The sequence below is a fragment of the Rhinopithecus roxellana genome, chromosome 2 (assembly GCF_007565055.1).
Source record: "Rhinopithecus roxellana isolate Shanxi Qingling chromosome 2, ASM756505v1, whole genome shotgun sequence".
Lineage (NCBI taxonomy): Eukaryota > Metazoa > Chordata > Mammalia > Primates > Cercopithecidae > Rhinopithecus > Rhinopithecus roxellana.
In genome coordinates this window covers 77,574,695-77,592,530 of record NC_044550.1, presented here as the reverse complement: position 1 = coordinate 77,592,530, position 17,836 = coordinate 77,574,695, and the positions used below count along the sequence as shown (strand labels likewise).

Here is a 17,836-nt window from a genome sequence, read left to right as displayed (position 1 = left end):
TTTTTTATTAGAGACAGAGTCTCACTACGTTGCCCAGGCTGGTCTTGAACTTCTAGGCTCAAGCAATCCACCCACCTCAGCTTCCCAAAGTGATGAAAGTACAGGCCTGAGTCACCATGCCCAGCCTCCCCACTTCTAATATGCATGTTGTCATAATAGTAGTCTCATGTACATATAATTTTGTTCTCTTCTTTTTTTCTTGATCGGTATCTACAATATTGTTATATAATTTTTAGTTATTATTCCCTAATTGACTTTACCATTTCTGTCTTTCTAGAAGTCACCTTAGCTTCTAGACTAGTGGATGGCAGGTACAAATAAAAATCCAGTTAATACTTTTGTTCAAATAGTATAACTTTACCCACAGGCTGTGTTTTTCCCCCTTTGGGATAGATTACAAAATTTGAATGAATGGGTTAAGTAGTTTAAGTATTTTTAATAGACCTTAGTAGATATTGTCAGTATATTAAAATCTCTGTGTGATTACACCGTTGCTTGCTTTCAGCATTTTGGTTGTTTAAATTGTTTTTCAAATATAATAGGTAGAAGTTAAGGCCTTAATGTTTTAGTTTTGTCTTTGGTTATTATGGGGTTGAATAGTTTTTCATGTTTGCTAAGTTAAATTTCACCTTTCTGTAAATTACCTGTCAATGTTCTTTTGCATATTTAAATTTATATTGAATATCTGCTATAATAGGATTTTCCAAAGTCATAAGAAGCTGTTGCCTAGAACTGGAATGACCTATTTTATATTATGTGAAACCTGTAGAAAGACCTGTAGAACCTGGGAAGGAGCTATTCTATCCTTTGTTCCATATTCTAGTCTACCTGGCTAAAAAATTATAGCCAACTAAGAAAAGGTTCTACATTCTGGATTATTTCCTTTCTTAGAGTTGAGAAAGTTGGGATATTAGCCTTATGGAGACTATTAGCCTCACTGTTGAAATGAGCTGGCAAGGCCTTGTCTGTTGATACTAGTATATTAGACCCTGGAGTGTTTCTGAGTGATGGTTCTTGGCTGTATTTACTCTCATATATAAAAGCATTTTCTCTTTAAAATGTCGATGAGCGGGCTGGGCGTGGTGGCTCTTGCCTGTAATCCTAGCATTTTTAGGAGGCCACGGTGGGCAGATCATCTGAGGTCAGGAGTTCGAGACCAGCCTGACCAACATGCAGAAACCCCATCTCTACTAAAAATACAAAAAAAATTAGCCAGGCGTGGTGATGCATGCCCGTAATCCTGTGTATTCGGGAGGCTGAGGCAGGAGAATCGCTTGAACCCAGGAGGCGAGGAGGTGGAGGTTGCAGTGAGCTGAGATCAAGCTATTGCCCTCTAGCCTAGGCAACAAGAGCAGAACTCCATCTCAAAAAAAAAAAAAAAAAAAAAAAAATTCAATGAGCATTCTAGAAATGTGGTATTTAATAGATCTTTAGATAGCATAGTTCTGCTCAAAATGTGTAGCTTTTATTTGGTTTGTTATGTGTCACTCATTCTCAAATTCTGCTCATTTTGACTTTAGATAAGAGTGCTACTGCAGTGACCCAGGAGAGTAGCATGTTAGCCCTCTTGAGGGTTTGCAGGCTTACCCTGAGTTGTTAGCCTTTGATGATTCCCTGGAGGCCCAGCTGCTGCTTTCTGTTAGCGGGTTCTCATTCAGTTATTTTTATGTGCTCATTCATTTATTTAATCTTTCATTCGTAGATGTTTTTTGATCCTTCTCTAAAGGCACTGACAACTTTGAAATGTCACATAGGCCATAGGTGTATTTGCCAACTGCGAAAGGCATTTTTCATCCCTCTTCCCTTCTGAATTGACTTCTCCTTCCCACCCACAGGTCCCATGCCCTCATGCTGCCTTCAGTTGTCTGAATTTCTTAAAGTAACACTACCAATGCCTGTTTGTCCCTAGAATAGTCTGGGTCCAAAATTGAGCTCCCTCCTGGCCTTCATTGAGCTTAATGTCTTTGTTCTCTTGGTGGAGTGATATCAATAGTAATTAGAGGAAAATATCCTTATTTTAGATATTTTTCCAGGGAAGCATGTTGCTACTTCTATTGCTATCCTTAATGCCCTCCAGTATGACCGAGGAACAGAAGTTAGCAACTTGGTACCTAATTACTCAGGCATTGCTAACTCCAAAACAATTTTAGATTTAGAAATCTACAATACTGGATTATACAATAAAGACTTAAGATATGGCCCCTTAAGATATCTTTTAATTTGGAAAAACAACATGGATTCATTTAATAATTTTGAACATCTTTTAGGTGCTAGATATTGATGATTAAAATGATCAAGACACTCTTTTTATCTTTGGAATTCATATTTAGTTGTAGAAGGACACATAAACATGCTATTTTCCGCCAGCATGTAAATTAAGACCACATAGACGTGAGAATGCTTAGAACCCATTTGGAGTGGGGCTGGTTTCACAGGGAGGGTGGTATTTATGCTGGACCTGGAAAGGTTGACTTGGGAAGGTTGAGAGCAGATTTTATGGGTTAAGATTCAGTGCAGACTTCTTTTCTCTTCTTTTCTCTTTCACTGATAGCCTTTTCTATTTCAGAAAAGTGACCATATAAAGTAAATTAGAGTGTGGAGAGTATTATCAGGATGCCATTTGAGAAGCTATTATATAGTAATTCCTGGACTGTGTAGAGGGACTTTGGGATGGTTTTGTTAGAACAGGATGAAGACTTGTCTTGGGGCTGTGCTTGCATAGTAAGCCCACCATTTGCTGTTACAGTTGTTGTTTACTAAGTAAACAACATGTTTGCTAAGTTAAATTTCTCCTTTCTATAAATTACCCATCAATGTTCGTTTGCGTATTTAAATTTATATTGAATATCTGATATGATAGGATTTTCCAAAGTCATAAGAAGCTGTTGCCTAGAACTGGAATGACCTATTTTATATTATGTGAAACCTGTAGAAAGACCTGTAGAACCTGGGAAGGAGCTATTCTATCCTTTGTCCTGTAGAACCTGGGAAGGAGCTATTCTATCCTTTTAACTAAAATTGAGCAGTGACAGAGATTACAGGAGACCGAAGCCCTTTCTCCTGCCATCCACTCAGCAGCATCACAACTACCAGCAACAGGGTAAAAGGTCTGCAGTGGAAATAAGACTCAGGAAATGATTTCAATACATAATGCAGAGAGAATCAACATCATGTGGGGGGAAAAGAATGATAGTTGAGAAAAGGCTCACAGGAGACTTAGGGACTTGGTAGGATTCACGAAACAGAACAGTCTGATTCCAGATTTTAGGCATGTAGAATGGGAGGACCACAGGCAAGAAGGTGGGAAAGTGCAGAAATGACATATTCAGGCCCCAAGGGTGCCTCAGGCTGGCTGCAGCACAGTTCCTGATGGGACATTTGGGTCAGACGTAGTACAATGAGAAAAAGTTGCAGCATTGGTTGGATCCAAAAATGTACATGGATTTAGGCTACTCTGGGCACATTGCCTGTGGGTTACTCTGCTTCACAAGGAGCAGCCAGTCTGCAATAAAAATTTAAATTAAAATGTTAAAACAAAGTGTACATGATCTAGATTTTCAGACTTTATACTGGTTGTGGTTGGAAACCGCTCGGGATTTTGGTAAGAATTTTGTGGTCAAATCCATTTTAGGAAGACAAATTTTCAGGGAGCATCAAGGATGCACTAGAAGCTTTAAGAGCCAGAAAGCAGGAATTCTAGGTATGAGGAGGCCATTGCAATTTTCTGTCCTTGGGCTACAGAGGGCTTAGTCATGTCAATGAGAATCTGAGAAGTTGGCCAAGGCTACACAGGTACAGAGTGATGCAGTGGGAACACAAACCCAAGACTTACATGCTCTAAAGGTCATGCATTTTCAGTTCTTCCTTGAGATCAGAGAAAGTGAAGATGAGGCGGGAGGGATTTGAGGATTACAAAGTCAAAGGTGGATTTCAAGGGAACATTTTCTGTCAAGATATATGTAGAAGCCAATTTTCAGGGAATTACAGAGGAACTGGGTAACAGTGAAATGGCTTCTCAAGTTATTATAACGATCGAATGGTAGATTAACCTGGTCACTTGCTATGCAGATGTTTCATTTCCTGTCTAACTATCCAAAAATCCTGTGTCTAATATAATTTTTGCTCTCATATCTACCCCCTTTTCTGCTCAAATGATTACTTATTTTTCCGTATAGGCTCCCCAGTGTTTTTCATGGCCCTGAGACAGTGAGTGTGGAGCTGAGTGTCAGTTAGTGACATGTGTTTGGTCTTTCTTTCCTCGCTTGCTCATACATGATGAATTTTTATCGATCTTGGAGAAAGGCGGAAGTTGACTTTTGAGACAACTCTACCATAATAAGCTCAGTAAAAACACTAGGACTAGCAAAATCTTTGTATCTCTTCATTTGTAAAGTAAAACTATAGGCTTCATTCCTAGTAAACTTAACAAAATTAGCACCAATGAAAGTATAATAAAATCTATATTATGTGAAAATATTTCAGTACACAAATACTACTTGTTAATTGGCTTAGAATTTGGGGGTTGCCATTGAAGAGCATTCCTCATTTTTTTTTTTTTTTTAATTCTAGCCTTAGAAATTTTTTCTTCTGGAATATGTACATCTCTAGTCGTATTAATACCAGTTGTGTGCTTTTGTGTTTTGTCCCTTATTAGGGCATCATTGCAGAATACAACAAAATCAATGATGTAAAGGAAGATGATGACACGGAGAAGTTTAAAGAAGCCATTGTGAAATTTCACAGGCTGTTTGGGATGCCGGAGGAAGAGAAACTTGTCAACTATTACTCTTGCAGCTACTGGAAGGGGAAGGTCCCCCGTCAGGGTTGGATGTACCTCAGCATTAACCACCTTTGCTTTTATTCTTTTCTTATGGGAAGGGAAGGTAAGTCATCTAAAATTTCAGTAGGAAACTTTGGAAAGTCTACTGAGGTTTGCCCTGAACTCATAAACTGCATCAAAATATCAGAAATAAATCTATAGTTATAACTAAGTCAATACTAATTTTTTTTTACTACTTAAGTGAATTTAATTATTTTTCAGTTCAAAATGGTCACTAAGTAATAAAGATTCACTAAAGGTGTAATTAATTAAGTAGACCTGGATTAAATCTATAATTCTGACCTCAGAATTCACATGGCTCAGAATTACCTCGTAAACAAGCAAAACAAATATGGTATTATAAATTCAAAGGAGTTCAGTGGGATGGGGGAGTGGGGTTGTAAGACTGCAGTATCTTGAAAGAATTTTCAGTAATCAGATGTTGACCCAGGTTTGTTCCTTGTGCTCAGCAAAACTGGTCATCCGGTGGGTAGACATCACTCAACTCGAGAAGAATGCCACCTTGCTTCTGCCTGATGTGATCAAAGTGAGCACACGGTCCAGTGAGCATTTCTTCTCTGTATTCCTCAACATCAACGAGACCTTCAAGTTAATGGAGCAGCTCGCCAACATAGCCATGAGGCAACTCTTAGACAACGAGGGATTTGAACAAGATAGATCCCTGCCCAAACTCAAAAGGAAATCTCCTAAAAAAGTGTCTGCTCTAAAACGGTGTGTGATGGAGACCTTGAGTCTTCCAGACTTTAGAAATGAGAAACTCACCCATTCATTTATTCAGTGTAACCTTTTCTGACCAACTTCAAGGGTTCTGAACACTTTTCTGTGTATAGGTACAAAACTAAAAAAGACTAGCTGAGGTGCTACCAGTTCAGAAAGTGAGACAGACATGACCTGCTGCAACACAAGGCAGCAGGCAGTCTTCTGGTCCTATGAACAGAGTGCTGTGGGTGTACACATGGGGAGTGTTAGCCTCAGCCCAGGTGGGGAAGAGTGTGTAAGAAAGGCCTGTCAGTGGAGGGTGCTTTGAGCTGGGCTCTGAAGAGGTGATAGAATTACCTGTGCAGGTACATATCCATACCTGGATATTTCAGCCAGAGGGAAGATGATGATGGGGGAAGCACAAGGGAAAACACAGAGAGAAGTAACTTTGTCACATGGCTAGGAGGTGGCAGGGCAGGGGATGAGGAGAGGCTGCAGAGAAGACTCAAAGTCTGAATGTGAGAGCAGAGCTAGAGAGAGAGTGATGGAAAGTTGATGCCCTATGTGCCTGGAATTATCCTTCGTCAACACAGTGAATGAGAGAAGGAAGAGCATGTCCAAGGGATACTGTAGGTCAGTTTTGATTATGTTGAATTGAGGTGCCTGTAGCTCATCTGATTGGAGATCAGTCCAGTAAGATATATGAAATTGGAAATCATTGATGTACATTTGGTAGTTGAAATCTGACCAGAGGTCTTTGTAATTAAGATGTCCTTGGTGATTTGAGACATGTTTCAAAAGAGCAGTGTAAGATAGATGCTGCTACTGCAGCGGATCAAATAAAAAAAGACAAGTAAAGGGAATTAGGCAAATACAGACTTCTTTTTCAAGAAATTCAGTGGTAAAGGAGGGGAGGATTGCTTTTTTTTTAGAATGAAAAAGATTGGACATAGAATCAAATGAAGGAGGCAGATGAGAAGAGTATTTTGGTGAGGGTAGGTGTAGGGACAGGAAGGGACATAGAGATAAAGCTGTAAGAAAATTGATAATTTAAAAAGTGATATTTTGTAGAGAAAGCATGGAAAGGATGCTTGTGTGTCCTGATATACTACCTCTTCCTTTGGAACAGAGAGGAAGTAACAGTAGGTGAGGATGGAGGTGACTTTGGGGACAGAAGGGAGGGAATTGGAGGGAGCTTCTGCATCATGGCCCTTTGCTCTGTGAAGTCAGAAACTAGACCATCAAGAGCCTGATGTCAGGTAGAAGCTTGAGGGGAGAGGTTTAAATAACTGACATGATAAGCAAGAACAAAGAACTCATTAGAGACAAGATACTAGTTAACAGAAGACCCAGCTAAGGTCAGAAGCCTTAGTTGCCCAAGGTAAGTTGTTTCTGTGTCTTTTCATGCAGTTTTGTTATTGATTTGGGGTGAACAGTGAGGCCCGGTGGATTCATATGGCTGGTTTGCATTCTCATTAGGTCTTAAAAGATAAGGTCCCCCCACAAAGTGCTTGGATAAGAGGAAATGTAGTGACCTCTTTAGAGTGTATTGCATTTCTTTAGAAAGAGGAGGAGTTTCCTGTTGAGGCTTATTTTTGGTATGATTCTTTAACATTTACAGACATTGATGGTAAGTGACTATGCAAGGGACTGAAATATGGTAAGATAATTTTATGATGCTTTTGGGTCATTAGGTTGGGGTTAACTCCAGTATAAAGAAAGCTGAGAAGGCGGGGATGAGTCTAGCAAGATTGAGGAGGGGAAAAATGGGCCGGGGGATCTTCCGCTGCTGCATAATTTAGAAGGTATGGAAACATTTTTCTTACGTGAATAATAATTATTGCTTTCCAGTGATCTTGATGCCAGGGCAAAGAGTGAGAGATACCGTGCGCTTTTCCGGCTGCCCAAAGATGAAAAATTAGATGGCCACACAGACTGTACCCTCTGGACTCCATTTAACAAAATGCACATTTTGGGGCAGATGTTTGTGTCCACAAATTACATCTGTTTTACCAGCAAGGAGGAGAACTTATGTAGCCTCATTATCCCTCTCCGTGAGGTAAGTGTCTGATAAAAATTGATATTTTAAGTTTCATTTGTAATACTTTCCAGGGTGAACCAGGAGTAATTTTTCACCAACAATTGATTGGCTTTTGAACACAGGAGAATATTTGTGTGTCTTTGGTGGCAGCTGCACTCTTTATCATTTGTTGTCACTGCTGTGACTCTGGGACCTATGAGATCTCTTCTTCTAGAAGCACCGTGGGGTTTTTTAATGTAGCTTTTGTTTTTATTTTATTTTATTAAAGACAGTCTCACTCTGTCACCCAGGCTGGAGAGCAGTGGCATGATCTCAGCTCCCTGCAACCTCCACCCCCCAGGTTCAAGTGATTCTCCTGCCTCAGCCTCCTGAGTAGCTGGAATTGCAGGCACCTGCCACCATGCCCAGCTAATTTTTGTATTTTTAGTAGAGACAGAGTTTCACCATGTTGGACAGGCTGGTCTCAAACCCCTGGCCTCAGGTGATCCACCTACCTTGGCCTCCCAAAGTGCTGGGGTTACAGACATGAGCCACTGTGCCTGGCCTAAATGTAGGTTTTATTACAATTCAGGCTTGATGAGGCCAGCAATCAGGGAGTGAGTGCTATAGAAATAGCTTGTTTTATACACAGATCCTGAGAGGCAAGGGCATGCCACACTATGTGCTGGGCCACACGTGGAAACACCATGGTCAGAGGAGGCAAGAGGGAAAGAAAATGTGGGCAAGATCCTTTATGGGATTTCAAGGGAAGAAATGGGCCACACAGAGTAAACAGGCTTAGGCTTGGATAGTTGGAACAGTTTTGGTGGGCTCTGGGGTATAGGGGATGTCCCTAATTGTCCCTGGGTTAGAAAGGGCAGGGAAATAGTAGTCTTGAGTGTGAGCATTCAGTAAAGGAAGTGGTTGAGGTGTGGTCTCCAGGTTGGTTGATTTGCTTTGAAAGCAATTTTCTAGAAACTGGCCAGCTCTGGGAAGGGTAATCCCTCCAGGGTCAGCAAGGCCCCCACGATGTCAAAGCATCAAATATAGAAACTAGGAAACGTGTTTACTGTACCTGGCTCACAGTCTGAGGGCACCCTGGTCTCAAGGAGACAGTCTAGGTTGTGAGTCAGAAAGCCATATGTTTGTTCGGCTCCGCTCCGCTGATTTCCTGTGTTAGAACTATCGTGCTGCTGCTCACAGTGGTAGCTCCCTGAGTCCATCCCAGGTCTTCTGAATCTGTATCTCTGCGAGCTTTAATAAATTTACAGGCCAATTCTTATGCACAGTAAAGTCTAAGAAACATTATTATCGTTCTGAGGTGGAGGTGGGTTCCATCCTAACTCCAGGATGATAGCTTACTCTGGTACTTGTCTGGAAGCTTTGCCATGAGGCTTGCAGTTGACAAAGACCCCAGGTTAGGATATCAGAGAAAGGGCAATGCAGGGGCCAGCAGCCCTGCAGTTTCTAACCTGACCTCTTCCAGCCTACCCTGGTCCTTTAGGGAAGCTAAGGTGGCCGGAAGCTTTGGATATTTGATCAGGATTGTCCCCTTGCTAACATCCCTTTAGCAAAGGATTCAGGTTTCTCTCTGCCTTCTTTTTCTTTTTCTTTTTCTTTTTTTTAATTAGGTGTAGTTTCTTCTTCTTTTCTTGTTTTAAGAGTAATATGTCTTTATCCCAGAATTTGTAAAAGTACAAATAAAAAGAAAAAAGTCCCCCCTAGTTCCACTATTCAGAGAGGACCACTGTTAACATTCTATTACACAGCTTTCTAGTTTTTTCTCTGCATTGCTGTGTATATGTCATTTATGTAATTTAGAGGTAAAACTTTATAGGGAATTTTTATTTTTATTTATTTCCTTTAACATTGAATATATCTTAAAGTGTCCTTCAAATCATTAAATAGTCTTCTATAGGCCAGATGTGGTGGCTCATACCTGTAATCCCAGAACTTTGAGAAGCCAAGGCAGGAGGACTGCTTGAGGCCAGGAGTTCAAAGACCAGCGTAGGCAACATAGCAAGGTCCCATCTCTACAAAAAATTAAAACTTTTAAAAAAGTAGCTGGGGATGGTGACGTGTGCCTATAGTCCTAGCTACTTGGGAGGCTTGAAGTGGGAGGAACACTTGAGCCCAGGAGTTTGAGATCACAGTGAGCTATGATCCAACCACTGCATTCTAGCCTGGGTGACAGAGCAAGACCTTATCTCTAAAAAATAAAAGATTAAATATATATATACATTTTTATATAAATATTTTTATGTATATATATTCTTCTACAATGTAATTTTTTTAAGAGTTAGGGGGCCTTGCTCTATTACACAGACTAGACAACTCCTGGGCTCAAATGAGCCTCCTGTCTTAGTCCTGTGAGTAGCTGAGATTACAGGCATACACCATCGCATCCATATCACAATTAAATTTTAAATCCTGCAGTTTATTCCATAAAGTATATACATAATTTATTCAGTTAGCTATGATTGGACCTTTTCGTTGTTCCTAGTTTTCTCCCAAACATAAGTATAATTTTCCTTAAGTTATAAATTGCAAACAGAAGTCAAACTGTGAATCAGAAAGAATGAAAAATGTTAGGCAACTGACAAATCTAGTTCTCCTTATCATAAGGTCAACTAACTGGAGTTATAACACATTTGAGGCCAAGATATGTTGTGGGTAAATTCTGACAGGAAAAATGTAACAGTTTTACATTTGACTATGAAATGTATTTTGTAAGTTTTTCTACCAAATTTACCTTCTTCTTTTGTTTGTTTGAGACAGAGTCTCGCTCTGTCGCCCAGGCTGGAGTGCAGGCACAGTCTCGGCTCACTGCAAGCTCTGCCTCCAGGGTTCACGCCATTCTCCTGCCACAGCCTCCCAAGTAGCTGAGACTACAGGTGCCCACCACCACGCCCGGCTAATTTTTTGTATTTTTAGTAGAGACGGGGTTTTTCACCGTGTTAGCCAGGATGGTCTCAATCTCCTGACCTTGTGATCCGCCCACCTCGGCCTCCCAAAGTGCTGGGATTACAGGCGTGAGCCACCGCGCCCGGCCCAAATTTACCTTCTTAGTAGTTTTTGCTATAGGAGGTTACTAAACATAATTTTCTTCACCTAATTCTGAATGTAATTTTCTTCATCAAGTGCTACCCAAATGTAGTAAAGCAGCATTACCTGTACCGGCTAAGGAAACCAATTCTGGGATTAAGAATACCATGAATGTGCTATTTATGACCTGAATGAGTCATCACTCTAAGTTTATCCAAAGGGAAATGAGGAGCAGAAAGGGTCTGGAAGCCGCTATGAAGACATCTGCTGTCCTGCTGGTCCTTCTGGTCACCACCTCCTGGGTGTTGGAGCTGGCTTGCTCTGTTTACGTTTTAGTGTGATTTAGAATGCACTGTTGAAATCTTGGAGGAATTGAGAGAATGGTGATTAATATTCTCACCCTTTCTTCTGCTTGCTTGTTCTCTGTAGTAGAGCAGAGATAATAATAAATATGACTATATTTCAGGGTTAATCAGAAGAGAGGCAATCTGCAGAGGTAGAATTTAGAAATCAAGCTTGTTGTGGTTGGAAGACGCAGCTTTAAAGAAGCGCTCAGTGAGACTGCAGTGCCTTTTCTTTGAACTGATGACTCTGAGATGTATTAATGGTAGAGCCCCACCCTAACTAATGAAAGAAGCAAAAGACTTAATGTAATTTCTATTACCTTTAGGTAACAATAGTGTCAGAAGAGCAATGGGGGCATCTCCACCATCCACGTGGGGTCTGAGTGGAGAGTGCCCTCCACGTGAGCTGGGTACCTTTCAGAACCAAGTCAGGCTGCTTGACATCCCTGGGAACATTACATCCTACACGGAATGTCCACTTTTAGGATTGTGTAGACCGAGAATTGTTTCACTTAATTTTTTTAAATAAATAAGCTGAAATATTAACTGAAGGTTTTTGTTTTGTTTTGTTTTGTTTTGTTTTTTTGAGACAGAGTCTCGCTCTGTTGCCCAGGCTGGAGTGCAGTGGCGCAATCTCGGCTCACTGCAAGCTCCGCCATTCTCCTGCCTCAGCCTCCTAAGTGGCTGGGACTACAGGCGTACACTGCCACACTCGGCTAATTTTTTTGCATTTTTAGTAGAGACGGGGTTTCACCATGTTAGCCAGGATGGTCTCGATCTTCTGACCTCGTGATCCACCCGCCTCGGCCTCCCAAAGTGCTCGGATTACAGGCGTGAGCCACCGCGCCCAGCCAGCTGGAGGTTTTTAACATACATTCTACATATTGATTTTAGGTAGACCCAGTCAACAGATGCTAAGCATTTATCCAGGATCATGTTGCTATAGATTTTGAAGAAATTACTGAGCCAGCAAGAGAAGGAATTTTTTTTTATACAGGGTCTCACACAGTCATCCAAGCTGGAGTGCAGTGGCACAATCTTAGCTCACTGCAGCCTCCTCTTCCACCTCCTGGGATCAAGCAATTCTCCTGCCTCAGCCACCTGAGTAGCTGGAATTACGGGCATGTGCCACCACTCATGGCTAATTTTTGTATTTTTAGTATGGTAGAGACGGGATTTTGTCGTGTTGGCCAGGCTGGTCTTGAACTCCTGAGCTCAAGTGATCTGACCGCTCAGGCCTCCCAAAGCGCTGGGATTACAGGCATGAGCCACGTGTCCGGCCTTTGTTTTCATTCAAAAATTACTTTCCGGTATTCCATATTAAACATCAAGACTTGATTAAGTTGCAGTCTCTTTTATGACTCAGATTGGTCATGAAAATATGTCGCGTTATATTGTAGAACACTCTGATGTAACTGTTCTCCTTTCCTGGTGGCGGGAAGCTTTTGTGATAGAGTTCTGCCAGAACTCATTTATCAGTGAGAAACATTTTATAAGCCGTGTGAGCATTTATGTGTTTTATGTGGGAGCTTTGTTGTTGCTGTATACATGCTCCAGCTAGACAAAGGAATTTTTCGCTTTGACTTTATCAAGATCCTCATAGCTATCTGTGTTTTAGACACATAATTTAACCTTTCATCTCCTTGGTATTTTCCATTTATCCCAGACAGCTCATGACCAAAAGAGCTAGTAAAAATTTGATGTGAGAAGAGGGGCTTTTGTGGATTTTTAAAAAATGAGTATTCTTTAATACATGCCTTAAGTGTTATGGGAAAATTCTTTTCATGAAAAGGAGGTATTTCCCTCTGTTATCTAGCATTTATTTCATTAGAAAGAAAATCCTTATGTACAACTTCAGGTGTCTCAGAAGATTCCTTTAATATTTATTTTAATATTCTATAATGTATGTTTAATATATAGTGTATATTATATATGTCATATATTAATACATATATTTAATATAGATATTAAGTGAATCATGTATATACTCTAACACATATATTCTGAAAACAGAAGTCAGACGCTACACTTTTTCCCTCGATGGACCCCAAGCAGACTTGTTTTTTTAGGCATGCAAGAGTTTTTAGACAACTTCAATAGGTTACTTAGTCTTCAGTAGGGAAAACGTTTCTAAAGTTGTGCTTTGGAGGAAGTATATTTCACATGAAAATGCTAATGAACAGCTTAAAGTTTAACCTGTCTAGACTGCTTGCAGGCAGAAATGAAGAAGGGGAAAAATTCTTAGCTTTAAGTATATTGTCAGAGCTGCTGCAAGTAAACCATTTTTCTAGTGCTTGCCTTGAGATTTGTTTTCTAATGTGCTAAAAAGTCTTAATGTATTTATCCCAGTTTCCAGTTGATGAAAATCCTATTATAAATCACCCATATATGTCTTCAGTTGAGAGCTAAAACAGATGTCTTCCTTTCCTTTCATTTGCCCAATGGGGTAGGCACACACATGTGCACATGCACACACACACGGTCTGGTAGTTCAGATAGGGTTGCAATTAAGCTGTTTACATTCTTTACATGTCTGTTAAGAAAAGAACCTTTAAAACTTTGCAGTGGTCAAAGGTGAAGGATGAAAAGCCGTGGAGTCTAAATGAAACATTTGAAGGATTGGTGGTATTTTGAAAACCATTCCAACATTAAGCTTGGTAAAAGGAACTAGTATCCTGGGTTGTTTTCTGTCTCTTATGGCTGATGAAGCAGCTAGGAGCCTTCTCTCTTATAGCTCCATGAAATTTTAATGAAAATCAAATAATTCCTTTTTAGCAAGGTTTCTCAACCTGGGAGCTATTGACATTTTGGGACGGGCTTTCGCTGGGGGTGGAGTGGGATGGCAGGGGCTGTCCTGCGTACCATAGGATGCGAGTGGAGTGGGATGGCAGGGGCTGCCCTGCGTTCCGTAGGATGGGAGTGGAGTGGGATGGCAGGGGCTGTCCTGCGTACCGTAGGATGGGGGTGGAGTGGGATGGCAGGGGCTGTCCTGTGTACTGTAGGATGGGGGTGGAGTGGGATGGCAGCGGCTGTCCTGTGTACTGTAGGATGTTTAGCAGCATCCCTGGGACTCTACTACCAGATGCCAGTAGTTTCCCTCCACTTGTGACAACCCAGAATGCCTCCAGATGTTACCAGATGTCTCCTGAGAGGAAAAAAGTCCCAGTTTTGAACCACTGATTTGGAAAAACCAGCAAGACGATTCCAGTTTCTACTATAAGCTCCAATTTGATTGTTTTGAACTGTTTTATTTTACTGGAACAGAGTCAAAGAGTCTCAGTTTTGGCTCAATAAAATATAGGTGGTTCCTACAGAACAATGAAAGTGCCACCTTCCTCCTTTAGTGCTGCTCATAGGCTACTGTTGGGTAATTCTTGGAAAATAATGCTCTTTGTTTCCCACTTCTTTTCAGGTGACAATTGTAGAAAAGGCAGACAGCTCCAGTGTGCTCCCCAGTCCCTTATCCATCAGCACCCGAAACAGGATGACCTTCCTATTTGCCAACTTGAAAGATAGAGACTTTCTAGTGCAAAGGATCTCAGATTTCCTACAACAGACTACTTCCAAAATATATTCTGACAAGGAGTTTGCAGGAAGCTACAACAGTTCAGATGATGAGGTCTGTGGAAGACACCTGAAAGCATTTTTGGTTTATCCTCTTCCTGTGCCCAAGTGTGTTCACTTCCTTGCCCATTTTGTTTGATCTTCCAGCTTTGCATCTGATGCCCAGAGTGATATCTCAGCAATATCTCATTTAAATCTCAAGGACTTTGTATTTGGGGTGATAGATTTGGAAGGAACCTTACAGATCACCTGGAATAACACTTTTATTTTATACTTGAAGAAATTCTTAAGTAATCTGTTCTAGTTACATAGCAAGTGACTTGGGTCCATATAGTGACATTATTGAGAATGGTACAGAGGTCACTAAATAAAGTCTCAAACCTGAAATACAAATCATTATGTTGATTTTATTATGATAAAATATATATTGGGTCCCTGTGGAATTCTTCCCTGGACCAACATTCAGGAAAATTGGAGGCCTGAAAAGACAGGCAACTAGCTGAATGGTTAGAGGAAGTTACTGGCAGATAAAACATGTTTTGAAGGTGGTAAGCTCACACATAACATCCCTGTCTCCATTCACCTGCTCCAAGCTTATATGGGCATTTTTGAGGCACCAGAAACTCAATGGGGTGATGAGGCAGCCATAGCTGCTGATTCAACCATGACATGCTTTGCATACATGCAAATCAGATAAACAAATGGGCAAGCACTTTGTTGCGAATATACATCTAAAACATGAAGATTCAGAAACCTGTTGTGAGCATTGAAGTGCTGCAACCCGGGACCCAGCCACCTGTCTAATCCCTGCCAGAATGATGGCTGGCTGCTTTTCTCCTGTTTCTTCACATAACAAGAAACATCCTGGGAAAAAATGATGGAGCTTTTGATAACCATACAGAAGACACTGAAGAAGTAGGTTATATTGCCCGTGTCCTCCCAATGTCTTGTTCCTCTCTGTATTGACAGGTGTACTCTCGACCCAGCAGCCTCGTCTCCTCCAGCCCCCAGAGAAGCACGAGCTCTGATGCTGATGGAGAGCGCCAGTTTAACCTAAATGGCAACAGCGTCCCCACAGCCACACAGACCCTGATGACCATGTATCGGCGGCGGTCTCCTGAGGAGTTCAACCCGAAATTGGTGGGTGCCTCTCACTTTTCCATGAAACTCTGTAGATTTGAACAATGCCACTAACAATATTTTTTACTATAAGTAAATTCACACATGCCTGTGTCAATGGAGATTTTCCTATTAAGCAGATTTTGGTCTAAATATATTATAACTTTCACAGTGGCTTCATGGAAGGAGGTGAGCTACAGAGGGTACAGGTGACTTCTTTTGGTCTTGTTTGGTTTTTCGCTCTTGCTTAAGTTAAACCAACAAATAAATACCTGATTTCTCAGCCCATATTTAAACATCATTAACTTACCTTCACTTGGGGGTGTAGACATAAAACCGTAAATACAATATCAGGTAAGTAGGATTCTGACTCTGGGCCCAAAAGCTTTGTGGCAGAGCTGCAGGCCATGATAGATGTGTAAAATTAGAGAACTCCAGAAAATCTGACTTCCTTTTTCTCATGAGTTCTTTCTGGAACTTGTCACTCCATTCAGCAGGGAACATGTTCTGACCTTCCATCACTCTTCTCTTACCATCCTCAGGGTACTTTGGATGTCGTAATGTTTCATTATCCCTTTCAGGCCAAAGAGTTTCTGAAAGAGCAAGCCTGGAAGATTCACTTTGCTGAGTACGGGCAAGGGATCTGCATGTACCGCACAGAGAAAACGCGGGAGCTGGTGTTGAAGGGCATCCCGGAGAGCATGCGTGGGGAGCTCTGGCTGCTGCTGTCAGGTACGGCCGCTGGGCTGGGAGTGCTGGCGTCAGAGTCTGTGGGACTCCACGCCAGGGCCTCTCTGTGCCTTCAGTCATGCCTCAGGGGTTCTTTCAAATATGCATCCCCCAGTTGAAAGCTACATCATGTTTCCTCACCAGAGTATTGAAGTCCCTCAATTATTGTTCCCTTTATAAAATTATAGGACCCATAGGAAGCAGACCAAATGTTGAAGCCACCATCCTTCGAGTCTTTATAAGTACTTCCATTTCTTCAGTCAGGCTATTTAGGAATAAAGGAGAACCTGAAGTAAAAGAGCAGAATACTTTGTGACTTGGGTAGTTCTTTTTTCCTTTCCCAGCTACGTCAAGTTCATTGAGAATGTTTAAGTGTGACACATCCTCAGAGCAGTCATCGGGTAGGGACGTGGGAGGAAAGAAATGAGAGGAATGAAAAGGCCAGGTGTTTGATTTTTGCCACCTCCTGAAGTCTTTGGTCATCACTGGAACCATAAAGGTGAGGCCAGAGTCTGCACTGGAAATAAAAGCCTACTCAGATCATACCTTGTACTTCAAGCCAGAGATGCCAGGAAGGACAGAAGGGGACATGTCCATGGACCAGTGGTGAAGAGGTATCCATCTTTATTGGTCCACAGAACTGGCTCTTGTGCCTGTCTATCATTCTGTCACATCAGATCTTTGAGCCCTGCTACAGAAACCAGAGATCCTTCAGGCTAAGCCCACATTGCTGCCTCCCATCTGAAGCACTGAGTGTGTCTCAGGGATCTTTAGTATCTCAGATATCAGAGCACTCCTTAGTTTCACTAACTTTACTTTCACATGTAAATCAGTTGCTCTATCTAGATTGAAGCCTGAAATATAATCATATCAAGCCTATTGGCTTATGTGAATATTTTTATTTGAACCTAAGATGGTCTGACACAAATGCTATTATTAAAAGCTTTTATTCTTAGAAAGTGATATTAAAATTAATAATTACCAGACTCACAGGAAAGCCTTTAAAAAAACCTATAGCTCTTTGTAAAAGTAGATGTAAATGCCCATAATGAGATGTATAAATGTCTCAGAAATAGGGACATATAATCCTGAAAAATAATTGATTTTGTCTATTTCATGTGAAACTAGTTTGTTCTATATTTATTTAATACATGTCTTATTTTTCATTTTTCTTTCCTTCTTTCTTTTTGTAGAAATAGGCATCTTGCTGTGTTGCCCAGGCTGGTCTCAAACTTGTAGGCTCAATCAATCCCCTACCTCAGCCTCCCAAAGTGCTGTGATGACAGTCATGAGCCACTGTGCCTGGCCTCATTTTCCCTAAGTAGACCAGCCATAGCTCCTCATTTAGAAACCTAAATTTGAGTCAACTCATCTCTAATTATAATTCAAACCCAAGAAGATCATTACCATCCAGTCTTCTCTTGTCTTCCCTGTGTTTGGTGAACTAGTCACCTTGACAACCAGATTCACATCACT

The 17,836-nt window shown here is 41.1% G+C and overlaps 1 protein-coding gene across 1 annotated transcript in view; it reads left to right on the top strand.

Annotated features, from left to right (window-relative positions):
* TBC1D9 (TBC1 domain family member 9) overlaps positions 1 to 17,836 on the top strand; it is a 139,312-nt gene that overhangs the window by 74,255 nt on the left and 47,221 nt on the right. The window contains exons 4-9 of the mRNA XM_010355931.2: positions 4,655 to 4,883; positions 5,290 to 5,551; positions 7,391 to 7,598; positions 14,361 to 14,567; positions 15,482 to 15,652; positions 16,213 to 16,363. Of these exons, the coding sequence (XP_010354233.1) occupies positions 4,655 to 4,883; positions 5,290 to 5,551; positions 7,391 to 7,598; positions 14,361 to 14,567; positions 15,482 to 15,652; positions 16,213 to 16,363 (1,228 nt within the window). The remainder of the gene's footprint in view (positions 1 to 4,654; positions 4,884 to 5,289; positions 5,552 to 7,390; positions 7,599 to 14,360; positions 14,568 to 15,481; positions 15,653 to 16,212; positions 16,364 to 17,836) is intronic.